Here is a 27,589-nt window from a genome sequence, read left to right as displayed (position 1 = left end):
TGTCATATGTGTTGACCAGTTGTCCAACAATTTCTCATCTTTCATGTGGGTCTGTGTTAAATCTGCAACTAGAATAATTTGCCAACAAATGAGGGGATTTTTTAGTCAATTTAAGATTTGAGATGGTGCACTCTTTTTTTCCTCTTTCTTTTTTACTTTTCTCTTTTTTCTAAAGGGCTCTGATAAGTTTCTCACCAGAAATGACAATGTTAACTTACCATCTTGACTAGGGATTTATGGCGCAGATCATAGGGGTCGTTAAAGCAGGTTTAGCAGTGGGGTGTTTTTCTTTTTCTTTTTTTTTTCCTAGAGAGATTGGAATTTAATTGTTTCCTTTTTAGACAAATATGCTTTTGGATTGCCCGTGATGAAAGGGGCATACAGATGTCAAAAGCATTGTAGCACAGTGGGATTATGTGCTAAGGTCCAGGGCAGGACAGACAAACAAGCAAAGTCTCAGATCAGTCAAACAGTTACCTCTTAATAAAATCTCAGATGATCAACTTTTGTTTTATCTTTGCCAATGCCTACCAAAAGTTCAAAGGAAGTCTTCTTGTGTTAACTACTTACATTTCTTATCTTATTTTAACCATTTGCAAAAATAAGGGAATTTGGCTAGATAAAATTGAAATTTGTTTAAAGGAAAGGCAATTTAAAATAAAACAACACATGCTATATACATGGCTTTCTTCCTATTAAAACACTATCAATTGAGCTTTAAATAAAAGCCTTAATTATGTTATGTGACGGAAACTAAAATATTCTCTTTTGAACATGGCAGTAATGATCCTTCTTACTGCATTTCACTGGTAAATATGAGAGCAAAAAATTCATAATTTTATCTTAATTTTCAAACCACATTAAGGGAAAACTTCCTTGGCTATTTGCACGAGTAAGAAAAAATCATGAAATGCATAACCACTATTCTGAGTACCAAAAGAATTCTTTGCAAGCACTCCACTTATTATTTATTTACTTTACATGAATTTTCCATCATCAAGATCTTCGGGTGCATTTACAACACTCTGTGATTTTTTTAATTGCAGTACCTACAAGATTTACAATTTAAAGCAGAGGTCGCAAACTGACAGCCCACAGGCTACATCTAGACCACAGATGGATTTTGCTTTGCCTGCATAGTGCTGCTTTTTTTGCTTTTTATTGAGTTATTTACCGACCTTTAAGAATTAGAGAATTTCATATAAAAATCCGGATTCCTAGCTTCTCTTAAAAAGTCAGATCTTAACAGCACTGGGCCTGCATTCCCACATGGTAGCAATCAGCTGAGTAACAGCTGCCACCTTTGGAAAGAATATATACTCTCTAGGTCACCATAATCCCCACCACTCCCTATTGCTTATGGTCTTTCATTTATGTTACCAGCCTTGCCTCAGTAGGCATTAGAGTTTGCGACTTCCTGTTTCTCTGTAGTTTATGTGAATGAATCGGTACCTATACTTTCAAAAACATTTCATGGTTTTTCTCAGATTACAGAAAATATAAAAACTCATTACATATATATGTACACATGTAATGTGTATTCTGATTAATCTAGAAATAAAATTATACCAGTTATAAACTAGTAAACTACTGTTGTGCTTAATTAAAAGAGAGAAGTTGACATTAACTTGCATGTCATTTTAGTAGGAAAATAAAAATAAAATCAAAGTCAATTTCAATGCCTAAATCCAATTGCATTTGTATAAAATCAAAACAATTAACTTTCAATATTCTAAACCTAAACTGAAGACTCAATCCATTTAAAGTTTTTCAGTTAAAATCATTCATTAATGAAATCTAGACACTGAACTAACTGTCTAATAGAAAGTTTGGCACTTAAGGAGGCACATCCACTGCTTCAGGTCACTTGGGTATTATTTAGTGTGCATAATGTTTAACAGTAATATTTAGTATAGAAAATGTCCCAGAGATTAGAAACACCACCATAGTGATTTTCATTTTCCATGTTGAGAACCTAGGATAAATCACATGGTGTGGTCCCCATTTCCCCCACAACCGTATGACATATTTCTTGTAGAAAAGTATGGATAAAACAAGCACCAAGGGCAGCCCTGAAGGAAAGGGTTAAAAGTCACCAAAGGGTGATTTAACCTGAGAAGGGTATGAGGAAGAGAAGAGGGGGCAGTATTGCCAGGCAATATCAAAATGGACTTTAGCATCATGGGTTGCCCTCCTTCTCCCTTGTCTCTCTGTTACTGCCCATTCTTTTCCCTATTGCAACCTAAAACGTATAAGGCCTTGAGCAATATGGTATCTCTGATTGCAATTTAACTGAAATTGCCATAGATATTTTAGTAAGTTTCAAGTGCAAATCTTCTTAGATTTCCAAATATTTAAAAAATGCATTTTTAGAAAAAAATAATTTCCGATATTTTAGAACTACTAGCATGCCTACAAAATATATATGTGCCTGCTGCATAGAACAACTCCAGAAGATTAGAAGGCCTAGTTTTTTTCCACTATTGCTGTAGCACACTTAATAGCCTGTGCTGCCCTGCAAAAGTGAATGTACCTTCCCAAGCAGTTCAGAGCCACGGGCAGGTGAATGACTTGCCCATTATTTAACACAGGTATCAGGGTTTTTATGTCAGTGATCCTCACTCAACCCCTGTCAACTCTGCAGCCTTACTCTAGTTTCTGCTTTAGTTCCCAGGTAAGGAGTTGCTCCCTGTGGGTGGTAGTGATCTCCCCAAGGCATGGTCCTGGGATCCACTCCCAGTTTACTAACTGGCAATAGTGAAACTGTGCAGACTCCAATTAACTAGAACCCTCAAATGGATAGACAGGTTCTAATTAGCTATTTGAATTTCATTTTTCTTATTATTAACTAAGGATTAAGCAGGATTCAACATTTGCTACTGAAAATTTTAAATGGCTCTACTTTCCTACCTTAGTAAGCATAGTACAGGGAACAAAATTATTGAAGTTGGGCTGAATCTGTACAGGCTCCAGGACATACCCAGGAAGTTGATTTTTAAAAAATAAATACATAAATACCTGTTAACAGCTTGTTTTCTTGTCATTTGCCTCTTCCTTCTAAAAGGAGAGTGTAGCAAAAAATAAATAAATAAAACTGGTTAATTGAGAGTTCTGGTTAGTTAGCTTCCAATTAATCAAGGCTTTATTATATTTCACAAAAAAAATCTTCTTAAATTCTTCAGAAATTTTAGATAGGTTACACACAATGAAACACCAGCAAGGAAGAGCACAAAGAAGGTAGGAAAGCCTGAATTGCTATTAGATAGTGTTTTAAATATACGGATAACGTTATTACATTTCTGGTCTAATCCCCATTAAGTAAAGAATAATATGAAATGTCATGTGGTTTAGGGCTTTTCTATATATGAAGGCAAGGAAATAAGGTTATAGATTTCTGTTGAAGAAAATGGCCTCGGGTCGTAACAATTCCAAAAAAAGATTCAGTAATATTGTGTCTTTTCCCTTTCTCTCAACAGCCTTCCTTCCCATCCCATTGGGTGTTCTAATACTTTTTAGGGGAAAAAAATCCCCTTTTAGTTTTATTTCTCATTTTTTATTTGGCCAAGAGGATGATGAAAGAAAGCCAATATCAATGTTATGCCTTAACTTCCTAAACATGGAGCCATTAATCACACAGCTCACTACATACTTATTGCTGAAGCAATGCTGAACTATCTTACATCTTCCCCAAAAGGGTTACACATGCGCACGCACACACACAGACACACATACACAGTCATACACACATCCACACGAAATAAGTTAAACACATACAAAAGAGATCAATAAAAAACCCACATAATTAGCTTAGTTAACAAAACAACGATTCTTTCCAGTAGTATAGTATTTCCCAGTGTTCCCAAACCCTTTAATGAAGAACAACAAAATCTAGAATGATAGGCTAAAAAAACTATCACGACTGTAATTGGGCTCTTTTGAGCCTTAGCGCACTTCTCAGGAGTACAGAAACAGGAACCTCCCTATAACGCCCACTATAAATATATACGGTTGGTTCATCACCCCTTACAATCTCTTCTAATAGCCTTTTTTAGAGGCTCCTTTCAAGATTTTTGTTGTTTGGTTTTGAATGACAACTGCTTAAAAGTCTGTAAAAAGAGTTCTAAATAAACCACAAAAGCAAACATTTATCTGGGGTTGCTGGGGAAAGGAGGTGGGAGTGAAGGCAGATGAGGGTTTTTTTTTCACCTACTCTTGTGTTCTGACACTTGACTGTCAGAACTATTTGATTTTGCTTTATAAAGTTCACTCCCCCAACCTGTTTTAAAATGACAGTTTCTTAAATTAGGATATACTCATAAATATACTCATACATACCAAGTCCATGATAATGCATACTTCCTTAATCCAATGGGCTATTCAAAGAGGTGAAAGATCTGTACACCAAAGGCTATAAAACATTATTCAAAGAAATCCAACGGGCTAGAAATCACTGGACTGGAAGAGTTTTTTCCCTTTTATCAGAGATCCCCCTCTTTTTTGACTTATAAAACTTTCTGAATTCAATAGAACCTTTTTGGCTATTACCATAGATATCTAATTATACTAAGTTCAAAATAATAAAAATCATTTAAATCTTCAATGGCCTGAGTTTCATAGATTATTTAAACTTAGACCTTAAAATTAGCAAATACTGAAACATTCTTGTTAGAATCAATAAATCTATAAATGCCCATGAGTTAACTCTTCTTTTATTAAGGATTTAAAACTTTCTTAGAAAATTAGGAGTTTACCCTAATTTTTGAAATTTTCTCATTTGTCTTGTCAAATATGAGAATATATTTTACAATACTGCCTGACTCTAGGATTTAGGGACTACTAGTTAAATACATATACCTTATTTTTGACATTTGAAATAAAATGTGACTTTCATATTTCTGAATTTGTTCTTTCTGTGATGTCAACTAATTTATTTTAGATTTCTTTATAAAAAGTTTGCCAAATAACGAACATTTTGGAAAATTTTACTGAATAAGCAGACGATGCTACAAATATTATCAGCTCAATATAAAACAGCCCTCATCTGGTTTTCCTGGAGTTGGCCTAGAATGTTTTATATCCCCTCTAGTTCTTCTTTGTCTCCTGAAGTTACTTTTTTGCTAGCTCTCCCCACTTCTAAGTCTGGGTATGAAATTAAAACCATGAATTAAGGGCCTGAAATTCACTAAAACTTAGCTTTGTGGCTGAAATATACATATGACCACATTCTTATGAAGCCACTGACAAAATGGGGTTACACATATTCAAGAACATTAGGTCAGATGCTATACTCAATATACCACCACCACCAGTAGAACTACTACCAACCGAGGTCCTACAACATATAGTAGTAAGCAGTAAGGTTCTCTATACAGCTCACCAGCTCCAATCATCATCATTGCTACAAGGCACTAGGACACTGATTATCCTTACTATAGAGAGACCCTCCTCCTACATACATGTTATGATGAGAACGTGATTCTGCTCTGGCTGAGACTCAAGAACTGAATAATTGAGAGCAGGTTATATTTTGAACTTTGCAAGATCATTTTTCCCCTGTACCACTGACAAATAAATTTTCATATTTTGATTCTTCTAACTTGTAGTGTGTAAATGCAAGGCAACAAAGTTAACGGCAAGAGTTGCTACCCAGCGTGCTCTTCTCTGGCTGGAGTCAGTTTAGCAGAAGAATCAGAGATATGGAATTGTTACTTATGGAACTTAAACTTAGACCACAGATTCACATTTGACAATAGGGAAACAGCATACAAGACACATGACAAGAGGCAAGAAAATATCACAAAGTAAACAGTCCAGTTAAGAACCCACAGACTCATTGGATTTCAGTATTTTAGTCCTTCCGGAGATAAATTATAAGTTCACTATCCAACATCAGATAGTATTACCTTTGATGTGTAGGTAGCTAAATAGAATGCTACTTTCACTAATTCTTCAAACAGGGGAAGTTAACTTAAAACAGAGCATTTTAAAGATACAGTTAAACTTTGAGATGATCTACTTCAAGAGATTTCAAACTGGACTGTAAAGAACTTCAATAAAATGCTGGTAGGTAGAAGAAAAACAAGAGGGAGCCATTCCTTTTCATCCCTTCAATTAGCGAATCTCTTCCTTTTCCTATGTGATACATTGGGTGTCTGAACTGCTCTAGTTTACTGCCCACCACCGCCACCACCACGACCACGATTTAACAGATGAGAAAATTAGCCCCCGAGATGTTCAATTATTTGGCCAAGGTTACATAGGAGGTTGGTGCCAGGAGTCTTCTGACTCCTAATTCATGCTACTGCCCTTGAATTTGTCACCCTGGTTCCTCTACTGTATATTATTAGGGAACCACTTTTTGAACTCTCCCCCAAAGACTGTCATATCTGTTTTATCCTCATGGGGACATAATAAGGTCAATAGATATTCTATGCATTTAGACAGTAGAAAAGACAAGACAAGATCTGTGGCTCCCTTGACCGCTAGGCCAGTGCTCTTTCTATATCACACTACTTTAAAGCAGAGAAAGCAAACTGGTAAACCAGGCCTGCCAAATATATTTTGTTTGGTCTACCCAGAGCCTTGAAAATCTGAAAATTTTACATAAAATCTGAATTTCTAGTAGGTTCACCAAAAAAGGGAGATCTGGCAATACTGGTCCCACATGGTTACTGGCTCAGCACAACTATATTAAGTAGAGAAGCAATGGCTACCTAATGACAGAGCATGCACTCTTCCATCCCCTAAAGGTCCCGCGGTGTCCTATGATCTTACACCTGGCCCTCTAAATGAATTTATGGGATCTCCCTGGTTCCAGTAGGAATTTGAGTTTTACGGCCACTATTTGAAAGTTTATGGGTACCATTTACTCAAACATTAGTCAATTTCCCAAAAGAAAATGTGAAATATCTGGAGACGCCCATATGCGTGTATGCTATTGATTGAGGGTATGCTAAAAGTGGTAGATTGTTTATTTCCCTACAAAGTCATATGCACTTTCTTTAAGGAGGAAAGACATGCCTTTGATCCTTTAAGTAGACATAATTTTATTATTTTTTCACATACAAAAAAGCACCTAAAGCAAGTTGTGTTAGATTAAAATAGATTCGATAAGAAATAAACTCTGATTACACTCAGGGAAATAATATTCAGAGTAGTAGCCATATATTTAAAATCCCAAAAGATCAATAAAATGCTTCCTATGCTTTGATATACGTATACATTGTGAAAGGATTATACACCTTAAATATATACAATTTTTATTTGTCGATTATACCTCAATAAAGGGGGAAAAAATGTTCCCTATGCTTTGAAAAAGTTGTTAGCTGTTAACCTGGCATATACTCCCATATTTTGGAGACTAATAAATTAAGCTTTAGCTGTTCCTTACACAGAGAAAATTTTTTAATCACGTCATTTGTTTTTCTGGCCCAATACAATGAACAAAGTGTTGATTTGGGGACAAATGTAATAAATAGGACGTAAGTCAAGCAATGCCCCACCTCTCCCCCCAACCTCATCTGTAAAGGGACAAATGGCCAGTAAATATGTTTTGGTAAAACTTTTGTAGGTTCTCTTTGTAGACAGGATTAAATCATGTTAATTGTTGCATCACCTCTGTTGGAGTCTTAGGGAGCTTACCTCACTCTTAGCTAATAACTTTATTCATTTTATTTATCAACTCTTGCTGCACAGCAGCTGCTATAAAGCTATTTAATCTCTTTAGGAATCCTGGAAACTCTTCGACAAGCATGTAAGTCAAAAGAAAAAGGAACTGAAAATATCTTTCATTATAAAAGTATAAAAATAAAGGCCTGGATATTTTAGGCCTATTTGAGTTTCCAGAGGGCATCCAAACAAACTCTTAATCACTTAACTCTCCAAAGGCATAATCTTCTGATTTAAGGCCCAAACAATTAAAACCAACAATTTTCTTCTTTCCAGAAATTTATTTTTCCTAGAACTATTTGAGAATAACAAAAACTTTGGTCATATTAAATATCCGCTTCTTCTGAACAACTTTGGTGCATAAACTTGACTATTTTAAAAGTCAGTGAGGTTTAAAGTCAGAGTCTAGAGAAAAAAGAAAAAGGAAATTGAATATGGGTTGGGGTGATAGTAAAGATAAATGAATCTATGGCATTTTTAAAATTTGTTTGTAGGCGCGTGGGTTTCAGGAGATATATATATATATTAACACATGCTGACAATATAACTTAAAGAATGCAAGACTCTATGCCAATTGTCTCTAACAGATGATCCTTTATATAAACAGTATTTGGTCGGTCCAGTCTGAGGAGTCTCAGTAGATTCAATGATATCTCTCATATGTCCTACAATAACAAAGAATCTCAGAGATAGGATTATGGTTCAGAGCGTCAAATGTATTTTTCAAGGCAGTGATTATAAAAACTTAGAATAACTTGTTCTTCTCACAATATAGCAGTAATTATTTCAGTATATATAATACGAGCGTATGTCCCAGAAGGGGTGAGGCCAATTAAATACCTTTAGTGGTACAATAAGTGCATCCCAAATAGTTTTTTCAATAACATTCTTCACCATCTTCAAACTCAGTAAATATCAGTCATATAAATGAACTCTGATTATTAGATTACCTTCTTGAAATCATTTATATTGTATACAACTTTACACAAAATCTCTCAAAAACTTCATAAAATTTAAATCACTTAATGCTGTTGCATCTTTGTCCACAATATTTCTGTTGGAAATTTTTCTCCTTACAGTCTTGCTCTCCATGTTTGTAGGTTTGGCTAAAGAAACCATGAGTGATCCCTTCAATCTTGTCCTTTGATCTGTCTGGGGGTTCTAGCCAGCCTTTTGTAAGGGATTCTTTAAACACTGTTACACTAATTATATTTCACATCTTCCAGTTGATGATCATGTCTTGCTATTGTATGTTCAGAAGGACTCACAGAAAAGGAAATGCTCCAGAAGCCAAATGAAACATTGATGGTAGATATACATTAAAGCCCTTGTGGCATTGGACACAATCACTGCTTTATCAGCTTTTAGTTAGCTTTGGGTTTGATGGTTTAATATCACACTGAGATGACAGAAAATTGGCCTACTTCCTAAATAGTATGCTGCCTAGGTAGAGAACTTAGTGGCAGCCTCCAATTCTGAACTGCTGATTAAAATGGTGTTTCTTTCATAACGTTTATAACAATGTGTAAATACCTTATCTATTTACTTGTTTTAAATCTATCCTCCCCACAAAAATGCAATCTCCGTGAAAGAGTGGGTTTAGTTAGGTTTCTCGTTCACTGTTTCACTCCAAAACCAAACAGAGATGCTGGCACAGAGTAGGCACTCAGTAAATATTTGTCAAATAAGTTGAACATTGGCTGTGCGAAGGGAGATTTCACTCTTATTCAAATTCATCACCGTACAATCTTCAAGCTTACTTTCATAAAACATTTTAAGAGCCTATTTCTGCTATGCAGCTCTGATTTACATCACTGACGATGGTACTTAATTTACATAAGGATAGCCATCATGTTTTAGAATCTGAGTAAACTTTCATTGAGTAGCTGAAGTTGATCAGAAACATCATGAGCCCAAACTTAGTTGATGGCATCAAATATACTGAATTATTGATGGGTAAAAATATAGATTCATTATAAAGTTATTCAGAGAGAAAGAATATTCTAAAATTTATTTTAATTGTACCTTAATTTTTTCTAACATTTGGTTTATTTGTTTAGTGAAGTTTAAATTAGATGTGAAACGCTGACAGTTCTGTAAGCAGAACTCAGCTAAGCTGTTTCTAAGAAAATGAGTTCATTTGCCAATTGATTATTCTAGTAATCCTATCTGGTTTAGTCTAGCTGCAGATGAAGACAATCAAGCAGAGTCAGAGCAAAGGAATCTTGGCCTGGACATGCTCATAATGTATTACTAAGGGGTGGGAGTGGGAATGAAGAGGATTACTTATTTCTGTTAAATCCCTTACGTTCATCCCCTGACTTAATCCTTGACAAGGGTCACTCTACCATCTTAAAATAAAATTAAGTAAAAAGCACATTCCTCACCAATTAAGACACCAGAGGCAGATACTTAAAACTACAAATGATTACCTTTCGAAACACTAGATATAGCACGTTTACATCTAAAATCTCATGTTAAATAGTAACACCTACTGTTATATAGTTTTACAGTTGACAGAGCATTTTTTCTTCATTAACGAATGGAATACAACTATTCTGTGTGCAAAAGTGGGTTTTAAAAACTGTCTCACTTTTATATATGTAAAAGCTGAGACTGAAGGGTTTTTAATCTGATTCAACGTTCTTCCACTTCTTGTTGTTGACAATATTTATCTATCTGAATATGACTGAAATACCCTTTTTTCTTGATATTTTTTTTCCTTGGTCGTCTTGTTACTTTTATGGTATGTAAAGAAGCAACTTCTTTAAGAGTTAACGGAAGCTCTTTAAACATGCTTATAATTGATATCTAACAGTTTGTGCACTGATCCCACAGAGGCCACATTTATATCCTCATCCTATGACAACAGCTTCTTAGTTCAATATTTATTCTACAAATGCTGATCATCAACTATGTACAAAAGGCTCTTCGCTATGGGCTATAGAGAATACAAAGATCTTCGAGCATGATTCCTAATATCAAGAATATTACAATCTAAAAAGAGAGATAAATCATGGTCACAAATTGTTACAGTGAAAGTCTGTGAGTGATAAACTCTACACGACTTCCTGGCATAGAGTAGATGCTCAAAAATATATGATGAATGAATGTTGAATGCATGGATATTATAAACTAAGTGCTATAAGAATTTCGATGAACGTATAACTTTTACCTGAAGTGGTCTTTGAAGTCATTATGGAAGAGATGAAATTTGATTTGCATCTTGAAGGATAGATAGGTTTTGAAGAACAAAGACAGAAAGAGAAGAACAATGCTTAGGAAGTTGAAACAGACAGGATGGGCAGAATGAATTGTTACAAGAGAGTTTGGAGGTGAGACCAGGTAGGAGGTTACTGCAATGTCCTCAGCATGAGATGAACAGATTGATAGAGATAAGAATCAAAAGACAGGGACATGTGCAACAGAAAGTCTAAAGTTAACATTAGTATGACAAATCTTAAATTAACATGGAGACAAAGTACAGATTAGAGCAAAGGAGAACTCTGAGCTTATGACTTTGTTTCCAGGAAAAGTTGTTTTCCAAGTTCCATGAAACCAAGTTATAAATGAATTTTCCATCAACAATCTATTCTGGAGGCAATAGTGTTAACACAAAAGACACTGAAAAAGGCATAAGGAGAATTGGGTATTAGTCCCAACTACATAACTAACTAGCTTTGTGACCACGAGCAAATGACTTCCCCTCTCGTCATCCCAGTATCCTCATTTGTAAAACCAGGGTAAATTGACCTCTCTGGTCCATTATAGCTCAAATATTCTATGGTTCTGTGATTCCTAAGTTACTGACTACCTGCCTAAAATACAGGTAGATTAAACTGAAATTCCTCAAAGAAGTTAGTGGCTATTGCAGCTTCATTGCCACTCCTGAGACATACTCTTTTTTCTTTGACTCATAAATAGTTATTGCAATGCCTATCAGTGGTATTCAGCTGAGCGGCATATCTTTTCTACATTTCAGAAAAGCACTGACTGAAAATTCTTCAGACACCTTACTTCACAGAGGAAATCAGAAGAGTATTATTCTGTTCACATGCTATAGACAGATGGACTTGAAAATCTGAGGAGTACAGATGTTTGTTTCAGCAAGTTTCACTTCTATTGAAATTTATACATCTCTTTTATAACAATCTGTATTGTAATAAAAACAGAGTTGACATTATCTATCTATATGTATATTGAAGTGAGTTTATTTTCAATTAAATCTTCTTCAACCTTTGCTCTTTAAAGGTTACAGAAACTCAGGATTCTATCCTGTCTTCACAGCTCATACCTTGTAGTCCTAAGGTCAATCTAATTCCCCTTTTCAAATGCTACATCTTTTTTAAAAATATAGTAACCAGAACTAAACATAATATTCTAAATGGGGTTATAAGAATGTTGTAATCTCATCATCTATCCTGTAGATTTTTAGATCTTTCTTAAAACCATGCATGCAGGTAAAAATAAGCTGTCATTCTGCAAGAAAGCCACTGTTATTTGCATTTCTGCTCCAGGCAGTTAGTTTTATCTTGGACTTTCTGATTGGAAAATTCCTGTAAATAGAGAGAATGAATTACATAGTTTGTCTAACAGTTACACAGAGAAAAACACACCACTCCTACTGACTGCTGTCTACCATCCCGCTTCATCCTCCTTAGATAAAAGTGAAAGGACATAACCATATGTACGTTTTCATCTATCTATTGATATGTTCAACATTACCTAAGCCATGAGTGTCTGTTGCTTTTCTCACTTAAAATGCAAACAACTAAGAGCAAGAACCATAACTAATAGAGATCTCCTTGTAGTGTCTAGCAAAAGACCAGAACACAAAAGCACCTAATTACAAAGTGGTTATAATGAACATTTAAAAGAGCTGTGAAACTTTCTGGCCCTCACCTCACCTGTAAATAAGTCATTGTATTCCTTTCTAACAGTAAAATCAGGTCAAATAATATACTAATCTTAACATGAACCCCGGTTGCCTCATTTTTTTTAACTTTTTAAACACATAAACTGAACTATGGCTCCTTCCTCTCTGTTCACATGGCCTTTGCTACAGAACTCAGTCACATGCTTGCCTCCTTCACTAGGCTGTGATTCTCTGAGAGCAACAAAACCTAACTACTAAACAGCCCCTTGACAACAAAATCAGCTCTAACATTAAAAAACATTATTAAAGTCTTTAGAAGACACATGTTTGATAAAAAGTATTTGAGGTGATGATATTTATTTCAAATGTAAATGGCAAGATAAAGTTCATTTTTTCCAAGTCTCATATCAAATCTTTGATATAATGAAATATTGCTTTTTAGTGGAAGTTTAAAATTAATATTTATTTCTTTGTTATGTTTACTATTCCCCAGATTTTGACAAATACTATTAAAATCTTTATGAATAGAGAGAGTTTGAATTTCTGACATTCTCTGATATCAATACTTTTTATGTTGTTGCAATACCATAAATTTTGAATTACAGAAAATTTCCTCCAACTGAAATTTCCTTCCCTAAGGATTATTGTTGTATTACTTCCACACCTTCTATAGTTAGTTTTCTGTTGCCTCAAAAGTGTTTATTATCATCTCACTCACGTTTTTCTATGCAAGTTTTTGCCTTTATCTCTTGATCCCAATCAAATAAAAGAATAATTTCACCTTGGTGAAAATCAATATACTGACACTGTCTTCTATTTTAGGTGTCAATTTTGACATTTTGGCAAAATCAAATAGGCCCATCAACAAGTCTCCAAATAAAATTTCCAATATATGGATATCCAGGCAGCTTATTAAAATATAAATCTCTTAGCTAAGTTCACATCAAGGGTTACAACTGGCAATAAATGAGTACCTATGAAGGCAGTTGGCTATTTCAATACCTAATATTTGCTTTTGGCCATGCTGTTTGTTTAAGTGACTAGTGGAGCTTTTTTCTCCTTTTCAGAAGCTGTCTGTATTATTCCTTTTGAATATTTACCCCTTTCAGTTTATCAGTTACCAGAGGTTACTCCCATAACTGTCTTCTCAAATAATGCATAAGCGTCTTCTTTATTCAAACATAGCTACATGTAAATTCCATCTGTTAGAAGGTACAGCCCCTTAAGTCTAAAACTTCACCAGGCATGCATTTTTTCCTAAAGGTTCAACAGCAATCTTGCCACAGGGTTTGGGAGAACCCTCCTGTCACTTTGCCTCTTGATTCAAACAAAATTTTAAAGGAATGAAAAAATGAAAGAACAACGAAAGAAGGAAAGAAAGAAAAGAACTGCACTCTCCTCTTAGTTATGTGAATATAAATCATTGCTAATGGAAATGATTCAATGCTCCCCAGCATGTGTTGTGGGTCCTTCCTACTCATCACATCATGCTTCTCCTGATGTCTTTATAGTCACCCCTTGCTTAGGACTCCTTAGCATTATATTCTTTCCCTCCCATGCTGTAGAAAATGTAGCAGTCTTCACACTGAAAATCAAGGGATTTCAGACTGCCTCCTCATTTCTCCAGGGCAGCTAGGCCTTCCTTTATTTTCCTTCTACCCATTGTAGCAATCCTATATGAGATCTTTAGTCTTTTACACTGCTTACTTGTAAGGCTCTTGGTCTTATAGTGATCACATCTTGAAGAATGTCTTTGTATCTGTGAATGCTTCGCCCTAAAAATCACATCAAGTGGCATTGAAAGACCACCCAGTTATTTCTGAAGGTGCATTCGTAATAGGAAACAATACATTTTTGCCATGCTCACAAATAGCATGTCCTCATTACCTCACACTCACCATTTACCCATTACAATCCGCAGCAAACAAAAATGAAAAAAGATCAATAGCAATGTCAGACAAAATAGGCAGACAGGTCTTAAATTTTTAACACAAAAATTAGAGAGCATTTAGGGATGGGGAGAAAACTCGAAGGTGTTCAAAGGCTTGACTTTCTCTTAAAAGCATCATTTTCTTTAAAGGCCTTTAACAGGAAAGAAACTAATGTCCAATTTTAATAATCTTTGAGTGCTAAAATAAAAAAATACAGTAAAAACCATGTGTAGCACAAGAATAAATGTTTTTTAATTGTAGAAAACAAAATCAATTTGTTAATTACAAGTGCTTGTTGATCAAATAGCTTTTTAATATCCTTCAAATACTATTGGTTCAAACATTTCATCTGCTAAACATATGTGTGTAGAATGCAAACCTACATATAAATCTATATGCGTTCTAACCAGGGAAATAAAATCTTAGTACCAAACCACATGATTTTTATGAACTATTTTCCAGGGAAAAAGATAATTTTATAATTGTCTTCATTAAATTTTCAATTTTGATCTCCTGCTAAAAGGGAAAAAAAGACTAGTGAAAGCAATCATGTATATTTACAACTAAACAGAAGTAAGCTGTCTTCACAAAAAACTTTTGAAAATGTACTTTTGACAACTGCTCAAATGTCAGGATTAAGCTGTGGACGTGCAAAGCCCATTGTCACAGCATATGGGAATTTACCTCCCTATCTTGTTACATGACAATATCAATAGGATCCTTTACATGATCAAAACATTTTAATGCTAACCATATCATATTTTTGTGAAAACTTTTAAAGGATATGGAGTTGTAAGAAGGATGATCATGAGACAGAAATTTTTCTTCGGAATCTATTTGAAACACCAAGAACACCTTAAAAAAGGAAAAATGAGGCCCAAAGTTAATTTCTTCTTCTTTAATCCCACCTTTTGAAAAAACCTTAAGAAAATCTGATTCTGAATAAAGCACCTAAATTTGACTTTCACACCCTAGATTATTTGATAAACTTAAAATATAATGTAAACATATATGTCTAATTACAAATTTTTCGTTAAGGAAATGTGGTATACAATAGGAGTAAATTCTAAACAATCTGAATTTTTACAAATAATTTTTCTTTGGAACCAGTTTTCCTTTAGGTTGAAAGTTAATCACAGTCATATACTAGGTTCTGGCTTTCTTTTCCTAAATTTGAAGCCAAAGTGCCAGAAAACATAGAATTAAAGCATTCAGTGCCAAGCCTATGCCACCTCTCCAAAGGACTTCTGCTAAATACTGATAAACTGTTCCTAACTAGCTATGATTATGATTTCTAGAATACAAGTATTATCACAATTAAAAGTAAGCCCAACTGTTAAAACTAGAATACGGTACTGAAAAATCATCTATTTAGGAACTGGCAAATCTACAATATTTTAGAGTCACTGTCTGTTCCAAGTTCAGTAACTTGGTGACATGTTGGAGTGATAAGAAGTTCTGTTTGCACTGGCTCTAGAAAAGGGAGAAATTAAATGTCTTAGAAAACACATAACTGTATGCTTTCCTTTCAATTATTATTAGACAATTATTAGAATGAAGTGCGGGTATATCAAGGAATTAGGACTTTTCTGTCCTTTGCCAGCAAATTGCCCCAAGTTATCCCTATGTTTTAATTGTGTATCTCTTAGAAATATTTCTTTTCAAAACAACCCCTCTCTCTAAACTTCTTTTTTCTATTTACTATATCATATTAAATTTATTTCAATTTCTTTTAAAGGCTTGGGATAAATTCCATCACCATTACACTTTAGACTTCAGCCAATTTTTTTAAGTTTATTTTTTGGTTATCTGAGTTTTTCTGTCAATTCTACATATATATATGTGTGTGTGTGTATAAACTTTATATATATAATTTAATATTTTTATTATTTACATATAATTTAATAATATATACTACACATTTTATACATATAATTTAATAATTTGCATTATTAAAATTAATGCAATAAAGATGCTCTTTTCTCTCTCTGAATTTATAACTCACAGTATAACTGAAATTCTGGATTCCAAATTCTACATTCATCTTTGTCCTAGGCCATAATTTCTGTGTAAGATTCACAACAGGTTTCTTATTTGAATATTTAGGTTTAAACAGTATCTAGCATTCTTCTAAAGAATAGCACTTATTAAACACACAATAAATATTTGCTAAGTGAAAAGCAAGAGTAATCCAAAGATTTTTCTGACATAATCTCAGTATGTTTTACTATAGGTATAATCATTTGCGGGTATTAAAGAGATTCACTAATATGAATCAGATGTTTGTTTACTCTTTCAAAATTGTTACAATTTTAACCATCAAGATAACATCTGGTAAGTTAATTTTCTTATTTTCTGAATTTAAAATGAATGGAGGTCTCTATTATTTTTTAAAAGTTGCAAAATAAATCCTTTTGAATCTGCTATACTTAATACTTAAAGGAGAAAAATGGATATAATTTATTCTGTATTCTTCTGTTCAACTGAATTTTCACTTCAAAATATTCATCATTCTGTCAAATGGTATAAGTTAAACACTGTGTTTAGAATCTTTCACAAAAAGCAGTTTATTAAATTTATATCTTTTTGTACCAGTGCAAATGTGCTTGTATCTACTGAATTAAAAATATTATAAAGTCTTAGTACACCAATTAAGTTCACCGTACCTCAACATCTTGCAAATAAAGCCCTTAAATACTGTACTTAATTAGGAAACTATCTTATTTTACAGAGAGAGAAAGTGTTAACAAAATGAATAATAATCTTGCTATGATTACACACACTGAAACACCATTAAATCTCTTGAAGGGGGATCCTGTCATAAGATATCAAGAAAACCATTGGAGTTCTCATTTTGAAACATTGGACTCAAATACTGAAATAAAAATTATTCAACAGCAAAAAATCATATGTAAACTGAAAAATGTATCATTATTCCAATAACCACCATCCTTAGATATCAATCACATTTTTGAAAACTATAATATTAAGTAATGTTCACAATTTGCTTCTGGTGACCTTAAACACTCCAATTGAAACAACAACAAAAAATATTAAGCAGTAGGTCTCCACACAAGATAAAATTATGTACAATTTTACAAATTATATATTGTTGCTGAAAAATGCTTAAAAAGCAGGTAGACTTTAAAGGATTTTTCAAATTTTAGCAAATTGCCAGATGGGGCAGAAAAAAAGAAAGATTCTTTCGGGTTTTATATGTGTTTCAAATTAAAAACTTTGGGGTTAATGATAGGTTTTTCAAGGGTCCCTCAGAATAATAAAGTGTATACCACAACTCAAAATATGCTCATCAACAAAAAAATACACATCCTGGATCATCATTCAAAGATAAATATTAAGGTACCACTAAAATGTTATTTAACTTGTAAGTTTTGTTTCTTTTAATGCCTTTGTGGTAAAAAAAATAATAATAATGTTATTTATTGGTCAGATAACTGAGTTCAAATTTTTTGTTTGGGAAATCATTTAGCATTGGCTTGCAAAACTTTTCATTACCAAAGAGATAAAGAGAGATTCAATCTTTTCTCAGCAAAGGATGGGAGATGCACTCGAATCAAAAAGGAATATACAAGGGCCAGCCCCGAGGCCCAGTGGATAAGTTCACACGCTCCACTTCGGCGGCCGGGCGTCCACTTCGGTGCACCGGTTCGAATCCCGGGCACAGACCTACACACATCAAGCCATACTGAGGTGGCATCCCACATAGAAGAACTAGAATGACTTACAACTATGATATACAAGTATGTACTGGGGCTTTGGGGAGAAAAAAAAAAGAGGAAGATTGGCAACAGATGTTAGCTCAGGGTCAATCTTCCTCACTTGAAAAAACAAAAGGAACACACATTAGCCGCAGGCCTTTGGAAGAATGACATACAATCACACAAATAACATAAATAACACTACTGAACTATTAACAATCGTGTGAAAGCATACATTTTGTTGATACTATAAAATGTAAAGGTGTGCTTTTTCCTTCAACTTTTATAGGTTACTCAAACACTGAAAAACTTGTTGATCATATTTTCTTGAAAAAAAAGAAAGAAAGAAAAAGGCGTTAGTAAGAAATGCCCATTTTAATCCACATACTTGGGCGTGCATGTGTGTGTGTGTGTGTGTGTGTGTATTTCACCCTTATGCTCTATCTATCACTCCTCCAGTGTTTTATAGAAAGATAGCAACAGAACAGAAGTGTGCAGCAAAGGGTAAACATCCTTGGGAAAGATATTCTGCAGGGTGGCAGTGGTCACGATATTGAAATATCTGATTCTACATTATTATCCTACAAATGCTTATAGCACCTAAAGGAACAGAAGACATATAGATCCATAACACATTGGATACCATTATTTGGATGCTACATAAACAACGAATATTTAATTAGAGGAAAACAATCTTAGAAAAACCACAAATATAAAATGAACAGATGAATCAAACGTGCTCACTAGACAGGCAGAAGGAAAGAAGGAATCATTCCAGCCAGCTAAAATCACAATTTAACACTTTCTTATCTTCCCTCTTAGTCTTCTATGTGATCATACAAACTTATGTTTTCTTTCTCTGGTCTAACGATAACAGAAATTCTTGTGTTCTAGGATGACACAAAATGTCACAGATTATGGAGCGTGGATATTTTTAATGTACAGTATAGAAATGTAACTCAGCTCATAGGTGACATTTCCATATGATACTAATATTTCATCTGAACTTTTCATTTGGCCTTGTATTTTATTTTTAAGTTGATAATAGCATTTATATTTAGCATCATAATCGGCATAAATTGATTTTAATTGTAATAAAATTCCCCATAAGAAATTAAAGGTTCCTTTTAAAACACACACACAAGACAAAATACAATGATCCTGTATTTCTTCCTTTCTCTCATAGCACATTCTTGACTGATATAGTCTAACATACACTATTAACATGTCTCACTTTCCCCTGGCTATGCCACCTAGCTCTGTGACACTAGCTCATCATTTTTAAATCTGATCTGGAAGTTTTAAAAATGAAAACTTCAATGATATTCTGCAAGTCTAACTTCTTATCCAATGAGCGCAAGGTTCCATCCAACCTCCATTAAGCAGATTGTTACTAGCATAAGTCAGATATAGGCCAGTGAAAACTGGCCTTCTATAGAAAGTGCATTAAATTTCAGTCCTAACGGCACGTTCATAGCATCCCTTCAGCAATCATTTGCAAAACTGAGACTATAAATTTTTTCTTTTTTCATTTAAGAATAATCAAAGATGAGCTGAGAGGAAAAAAGAGCTCCTAAGAGGGGCTTTTCTCCTAACCATTTTTGCTAACATGCTGCTAAGCATTCTTTCTGGCTGAGAGTCTCATAACAATTCTGTTCAGTAGCATTTGCAGGTAGCCAAATGATAAGGTCATAGAAAGAAGAGGATTATCAGTTAGCAGCAGGGTAGGTGGGGCCTTGCCAGAACTCCATAACTGCTACCCAGATCTGGTGTTTGTGTGTGTGTGTGTGTTTGTTTGGGGAGCTCAGAAGGGATAATTTGCAAAACACATTTCTGTCTCAACTAAATCTACTCTGACTAGTACTGTAAACAAGCCCATTTAACCAGTGGAGAAATTGATTGGAAGAAACACACATACTCAGAGAACCCTAGCCAGTCATACAGCTCTTCTAAAATGATTTTCCTGTCTCTTACAACTTAGCTGAAAGACAGAATTATTTCTAATCATATGTTTTATATATAGAAATGTTTGTGTTATGCAAATATTAAATAATAGATTATATTTGAGTTTACGCAAATTATAATCTGTAACAAAATGCTGCAGGGGAAAAACAGGGGTTGGGGTTGGAGGGCAGTTAACAGGAAGGATAAGGAGAGATAAAATAGGGTGTGTGAGGAGGAGAGCAATCCATAAACTTAGTGTCTTCACTATCTGTAATCTCCCCCCAACACACACACACACACCCCTTGTCTACCCAGCAAACTCCTAATCATCCTTAAAAATTCAGTTCAAGTGTCACCTCCTCTGTCCCCACAGGACTGACATAAGCCCTTTGTTTTATACTGAAGGGGAGAAGATTGCTATCAATAATTTTGCCTAATGAGTGTGCAGAAAAAACACGGAAATATATAAATAGGATCTCTATTGGTATCCTTTAATCAGTTCACTCCATTTAAGCAAGTGTACGTAAGTGTAACAATTCAATTTCATCCTTTGGTTTGCAGGTGAAAGCAAGAATAAGTTAAAAACATGTGGATGTAATACTAAAGTACTACCTTATTAAGGCTATGTATTTGGAAAAGCCATGAAAACGCTTAGTAAAAACGGTATTACTGTATTCTAATTTATTTAAATATTCAAAGAATGTCACATAATAGAATTTCACTCAAAGGGTAAGAACATCACTTTTTTGACCTGACCCTATCAGTTATACTGGCTTCTATAAGGGGAGCACTCACCTATACGTTTCCTTATAGAGAACTCAGGTTGCTTCACATGTGTAAAACTTTGTGTGTTCGGACAGTTTAAATCTCTGAAAGGCAGGGAGAATTATTTTTCGCCTATTCCATAAAACTAAAACACAGAACCCAGTGCCAAACAATTTGTAATCCTGTTTGTACACAATAAAAATGATAAATGCAGGAGTTTAATAAATATAGATTTATTTATTAAACATAATAATAGACAAGGTGAACATAATAAAGACAAGGTAACATAACTTAGAAAAGACACAGAGAAAATCAGCTCAGAGGACCACTGTTCAGCTTAGCTTCCATAGTTCATTAGCTCTTGGCTCTGTTTCTAAAAATGATTGTGAGGCATGAGATGGAAGAGAATCATGATGAGAAGATTCACAGACAAACGAAGATTTCTATAACAGTGCAGCTTCCCATTCAAACTTAACACTTTAATCTGAATGAGATCAATTTGATGGGTAAGAATATTTAACTAGATAGCTTAGAAAAGTCAACTTGCTCTCTTCCTTCTAAGAATTAACAGGACCGGAGTTCAAAGCTGAATAGAATAGAGTTGTGTTAATAATGACAAAAATGTTAAAGATGTGAATGATTTTTTAAACAGAGTCCAAATTCTCAGGTTCACAGAAGCTATTACGCTCACTTTAAGAGAATGTTTCCTTTATTCCATTTTGAAGAAAGCTGTTTTATTAGATTTCACACATAAAAAAATGTTACCTCCACCTCAAAAATCTAAAACATACTGGGGGCTGGCCCCGTGGCCGAGTGGTTAAGTTCGTGCGCTCCGCTGCAGGCGGCCCAGTGTTTCGTTGGTTCGAATCCTGGGCGCGGACATGGCACTGCTCGTCAAGCCACGCTGAGGCAGCATCCCACATGCCACAACTAGAAGGACCCACAACGAAGAATATACAAGTATGTACTGGGGGGCTTTGGGGAGAAAAAGGAAAAAATAAAAATCTTTAAAAAAATGTTCTACACTGAACAAAAGTAGAAAAAAAAATGAAAAAAAAAACAAAATTAAAAAAAAATCTAAAACATACTACAATTCCCCTCACAAAAAACTTAGCAAATATGAATTTTTTAAATTATTTTTGAGGTCATATTGGCTTATAACATTGTGTAAATTTCAGGTGTATATTATTATATATCAGTTTCTGTATATACTGCATTGAGTTCCCCACCAATAGCCTAGTTCTTATCCATCACCATACATATGTGCCCCTATACCCCTTTTACCCTCCCCCTACCCACTTCTCCTCTGGTACCCACTAATCTGTTCTCCTTATCCACGTGTTTGTTTATCTTCTGCATATGAGTGAAATCACATGGTGGCAAACATGAATTTTGCAGCAATGATGTATAGGGCTGAACAAAGGACTCTGTAAAAACAAATTAAATGCACTGATAATAGTATAGAAGTGGCATAAAAATTAAATTTCCCTTTTCACCCTATAAGACTAATTTTACATGCAGTTCCAAGGTACACTGGAAACAAAGAGCAAATGGTTTTATAAACAAGGGTTTTCAAAAGAACATTTTAAGCAATGTAAAAATCATTGGAATGTTTAGGTCTAATTGAAGGCTTAAAGAATAGTTCAGACTGGGGTTGCATCCATCTTCACATTTGAATTAAACTCTGGTGATGCTATTCATAATAATGGTTTGATGTCTTCTGCTTATCACCCAATAAATGCACTTCTAATGCTCAAGGTTAAAAACCTACTCATCCTGAGTCAATATCACCAAGTATAGATCTATCATACTAAGTAAAGAAAAATAAGAAATAGCATTACTCATAAGCCTAATGGCAAAGTATATCAATTTTAGCAACATTCGAAGATGATAAGGATCTGAGTAGGTTTGTTCCCAGATTCTGTCTGTACATGAGATAGCCTTTAACTAATAAAAAGACAGATGGTGGATGCTGACTTGTAAACAGTGCTTCCACATTAGATGCCATGAGCTTGATTCTCTCTGGAAATATATCTGCATTCATTATAATGAGTGGTCTTACAAGTGCATCCACCTGAAGTGTCTTCCTGAATATATATTCACAAACTATCCATGTATTCATAAAAATGAGATTTCAACAGGCTTAAGTATCAATCCCTAATACTTGGAAGCAAAAGGTGAGGGAGAAAATAAGGAAACCTTAAAAAGAAAATTTAAATTGTGAATATTAAGGAACTTTTCCCCTTAGCATAAACTGTCTGGCGGGGTGGGGTCGGGGAGAGCAGGCAGTACTAGTTTCCCAAAGTGTTTGATACTGATTCATGGAATGCAACCTGTCTGTGTATTTGAATCCAAAATGTTGATATCTCAGCTGCAACAGCAACATTTATGTTTCTTTGAAAGATGATGGCGAGTCTTTAATTATTAAACCAATAGTATTTAGCAGATGTTCAAGGAAAAGTACTTTTCAAAAGTTGCCCAGAGGGTTATATAAACGAACAAGCTAAAACAGCTGGCAGCTGGTGCATGAAATCAATAATGAGAAAATGAGTTCTACTGTATCTTTGTTTTCATTGTCTAGTTGAAGACAAGAGAAAGAGTGAGAGGGAATCAACATGTGAACTTCACAAACGGGCTGAATGGATTATGTGTATCTAATTAGAAAGAGACAAACCTCCTGGAGAGAGCCTGTAAGACTACAGAAACGGTGTGTGGGTGCACTTATGTGTATGTGTGTGCAAGTGTACCCACGTGCTGAGTGGAGAGGAATGCGGAGGTGAAATTGTCCTTTCTGACTACTTCAGCTACACTGTTGTGGGTGATTTATTACTTATTTTATGGCTTCGGAAAATCCAAATTGCACTTAAACAGAAAAAATTAGTTCAAGAGACAGAATAAGCAATACTAATGGAATAATGATGATTTGAATATTGAAGTTTTCCTCACTTGTTAGTCTTTGTAGCAATTTTAACAGAATTTCCTAAATTAAAAAATTCCCACTGAGCATCATAGAATCTTTCGGAGACTGTCTAGTAACTACTTCTACCAGAACAATCACGATCCAAAATTTCCAGTTATTCTTTTCACACTGATAATTCTTTATTATTTAAGGGAAATTGCAAATGCAGCTGTGTATTTGAAATAACAAGTTCTCTCTGAAAACATTATGTCTGAAGAACGCTAAACCTTCAGGATATAAAAGTAAAATATGAAATTAAATAAAAGTATATTTATATTTATAATCGTAAATTATACTGAAAAACTGCTGTAATAATTATTTATAAAGGCACAGAGAGTATCCTGAACTCTAAAATGAAATAGTATATGTTCCCAGTGATTGTATATGGTCAAATTTCTTCCATAAGGTCTCAGGGCATAAAATCACCACACACATACACACGCATGAAAAAAATTCAATCGGGAATCTAAATTTTAATTTATCTTTACCAATGAAATATGTTATTTGAATGGGGAAAAGGGAAAAACAGTGTACGAACTTTACAAACTGATGTTTCATATATGTAGACAGAAAATAATAAATAGATTTGTAGTACAGAGATAGCACACCCTGTTCCATCTCAAGTTAGCTGTTTTATTTTATTGGGTTTTATCTTAAGATGAAAGTGGCACATACCTCTCCAACCCACGCTGTTTTATTTTATAGAATTTTATCTTCAGAAGCCAATGATACTCTCAGTTCTAATTTACATCATTTTTTATGACACATAATGGACAGTTTTCTATGAACAGAGAGACTGAGTTTGTCCTGAGATATAGAAGTGACACTTCCTTTGGGTATCAGGGGTAGGGGCAATGCAATTAATATCAGATTATTTGGTTTTTGCCAGGGAATGTTTTCCATAGCAAATAAAACTCTCGCCTTAAGCCTGCACAGAGAGAGAGATGGGAACAGGATGAATTTATGCCCTGACTAGGGGTTGGGCAGATTATTGTGCACTGTTACTAGTGCTCAAGTAAATATGTTTTAGCATCACAGCAATTTTGACATACGTTAGATTAAAAGAAAGAGGAAGATTTTCTTTGATGTTACCGATACTGAGTTTCCAAGTCATCAGAATCTGGCTTACATTTTTAAAAAACATAAACAAAGTTTTCTCATTAGCCTAATTTACCTTCTGTTATTCACATAGATTCTGCATAAATAAAGCACAACCATCATTTTTAAAATTATTTTTCCTGTTATCCAACAATATTTTCTTTCAATTATGCAATATATGAAATGTAGATTGTGAGCACTGAGCATTATTTAGTCCTGTTCATTTATTTAGGAATCTTGAAATACGCTTCTGAAACATTGTTTACAGCAAAATTGTAAACTAAAACGCATGAGAATAATAAAGATAAGGCTGTCTCATTTTGTAAGGGAAACGTCTGCATTCTTGGGTAAACAGAAGACTTGCATAAATCCAGCTTTGCCTTGTTAGGCAGTCGACGTGACTTGAGGACGCATGGTCCATTATGTTTTCCAAGAAATTTGATTAATTTCTTGAATAATACTGAATAAAACTTGAATAATGTTAAAGAATTGCTTTTACATCTAGAAAGTGACAATTTTGGTCAAAATAATTTTTATTCCTTCTTTCTGTTACTTGCATGACTGTTTTTTTCTTTCCTTTCTTCTTTCCTTCACTCCTTGCTCCCTCCCTTCTGTCTTTTCTTTCCATTCTTTCCTTCCTTTTCTCTTCCTTCCTTCTTTCCTTTCATTTTTGTCCTGAAATGAGTTTAAAAACACAATCTAATCCTTGTCAGGAAATCTATCTATAAATGGAAAGAGCTCACATTCTTACCTTTCATCATGTCATGTGTGAAATAGCAAACTCATGAGGATATTAAAGTGTGGTTTATTGGCTTTGGAAAAGAAGGTGTGATACAACCACAACACTTCCTATTTCCTGAGCCCATGAGGATAAAGAAACCATAGCTGACATATCAACTTGATCAAGATAAAGACATTAATACGTAGCAACTCTGACTGATTAATTAAAGTTAAATTAGCCTCTGAGTTACCTCTTTTTTCACAGAAAGGGGAGAGAAATTTTATAGGAAAATAGTAAATAGCTTTAAAGGCTTAATGATTTAAGATGAAAGGAAAAGTAACATTATCATAATACTGCTCATTCATATAAGTCTCTGGAATTCCTGATCATAACTGTGCTAGAGTCTCCAAAGGACATCATCAGTAACATAAAACCCACAACAGAAGAAAACGTAAGTATTTAAAATGCAATACTCATTGAAGGTGGTTGAGTTTAATTAGGATTTATGAACTCAGAAATGAAAACCTGTGAAAGAGAGCTAACCAGAGAGGAAGCTGGTGAGATATGTGCCTGTGCTCCATTGGAGCAATGAGACAACAAGAAAGACGGCTGTCAGAAAGCCCTGAAGGTCAGGCAGGAGCCTTTGGACTTGTCACCACAGGTACTTGAGCATAGAAACAACATGATGAAGATGATGTTTAGGCAAAAGATCTTTCGGTGGGCACAAAGGGTGAAGTGGTGCACCTACAACATGACTGACAAACATTAATGTACAATTGAAATTTCACAAGATTGTAACCTATTAATAACTCATTAAAAAAAAGATATTTCAACAGGATTAGAAAGCAAAAGTGACTGCATGCAGAAGCAAGTATGACTAAAAGTTGGTCAAAGACTTTCCAGATATGAAGTGAAAAGAAACTAAGTTAGGACGAAAAGTGAAAAAATAAAACTAAAAGATAAGCTTTCTCTAAAACACACTGCAGAAGAAAAGTTGGTAGGTCTTGTTGCTATACTGCCTGAGAGCAAAGACAAGAAAGTAAAGATAAAATTTCAAGCTTAGAGAACTAGAAAATTAATAATGTAGAGGAAATGGGAAGGGGACCAAAGAGGATCTCAGTTTTCAACATGATGAAAATTTCTATATGCATACACACTTCCAATTACCCTTTGATCGGGTCTATATCATTAAGACCTTGCTGTCTGCTGCTGCTTTCCAGTGTGTTCTTCCAATTCTAGAATTTTAAAATACAGCGATCTGAGTTTCCACTATCTGTCCTCTAAAGAACAGATTGTAGAATTTTTTTAATTATATCTTCCAAGGACATCAATATAATGGACACTATTTCTTAAATAATTTCACTTGCTAATCATTGTGATGTGCTCTCAACCTACAGCTACATCCTTAAAGACCTTCCGCTTATCTTGAAGTTTATAAGTCCAGACTCTAATGCCTAAAAGGCCAAGGGTATTATCATCACTTTAATTGCTACTCTTGTCCTTTACCACTTGGGCTACATTCTCTCTTTTACTCTAGACAACAGGTGACTGCAGCAGAATGCTGCTTTTTAAAAAATGGATAGCCAGTACCTATCCAACAGTAGTCTAAGGCATCCTGGGAAAATCACACAAGCCAAAAACATTTGCTGGGTAAAAGGTGAAAAACAGCGTTTTTACTGATTTTTATTAACTTTGCAGATGATGAAAATATTTCAAATCCTTTTTATAAAGGCTTTCAAAAAAGTTGACAAATCATTTAAAGATAATTTACAAAGTTTATCAAAGCACGTTATGTAACCAACAAGTTCTTGACATAACATGCAGAAATCCCTGTGAAAAAATGTTAATGTTGCGGTATCGGGGGTCTTTCATTTCCTATTTTCTAGAGTTTCCTTTAACCTCATGAAG

General features: G+C 34.4%; 1 protein-coding gene across 7 annotated transcripts in view; it reads right to left on the bottom strand.

Annotated features, from left to right (window-relative positions):
* DACH2 (dachshund family transcription factor 2) overlaps nt 1-27,589 on the bottom strand; it is a 471,032-nt gene that overhangs the window by 326,028 nt on the left and 117,415 nt on the right. For 4 of the 7 annotated variants that reach the window (XM_070257182.1, XM_005614311.4, XM_014729012.3 and 1 more), the window contains exon 2: nt 3,019-3,057. The exons of the other annotated variants lie outside the window; for them this stretch is intronic. In XM_070257182.1, the coding sequence (XP_070113283.1) occupies nt 3,019-3,057 (39 nt within the window). The remainder of the gene's footprint in view (nt 1-3,018; nt 3,058-27,589) is intronic. 7 annotated transcript variants of the gene reach the window in all.

The sequence above is a fragment of the Equus caballus genome, chromosome X (genome assembly GCF_041296265.1).
Source record: "Equus caballus isolate H_3958 breed thoroughbred chromosome X, TB-T2T, whole genome shotgun sequence".
NCBI lineage: Eukaryota > Metazoa > Chordata > Mammalia > Perissodactyla > Equidae > Equus > Equus caballus.
This window is presented reverse-complemented; position numbering and strand designations above follow the sequence as displayed.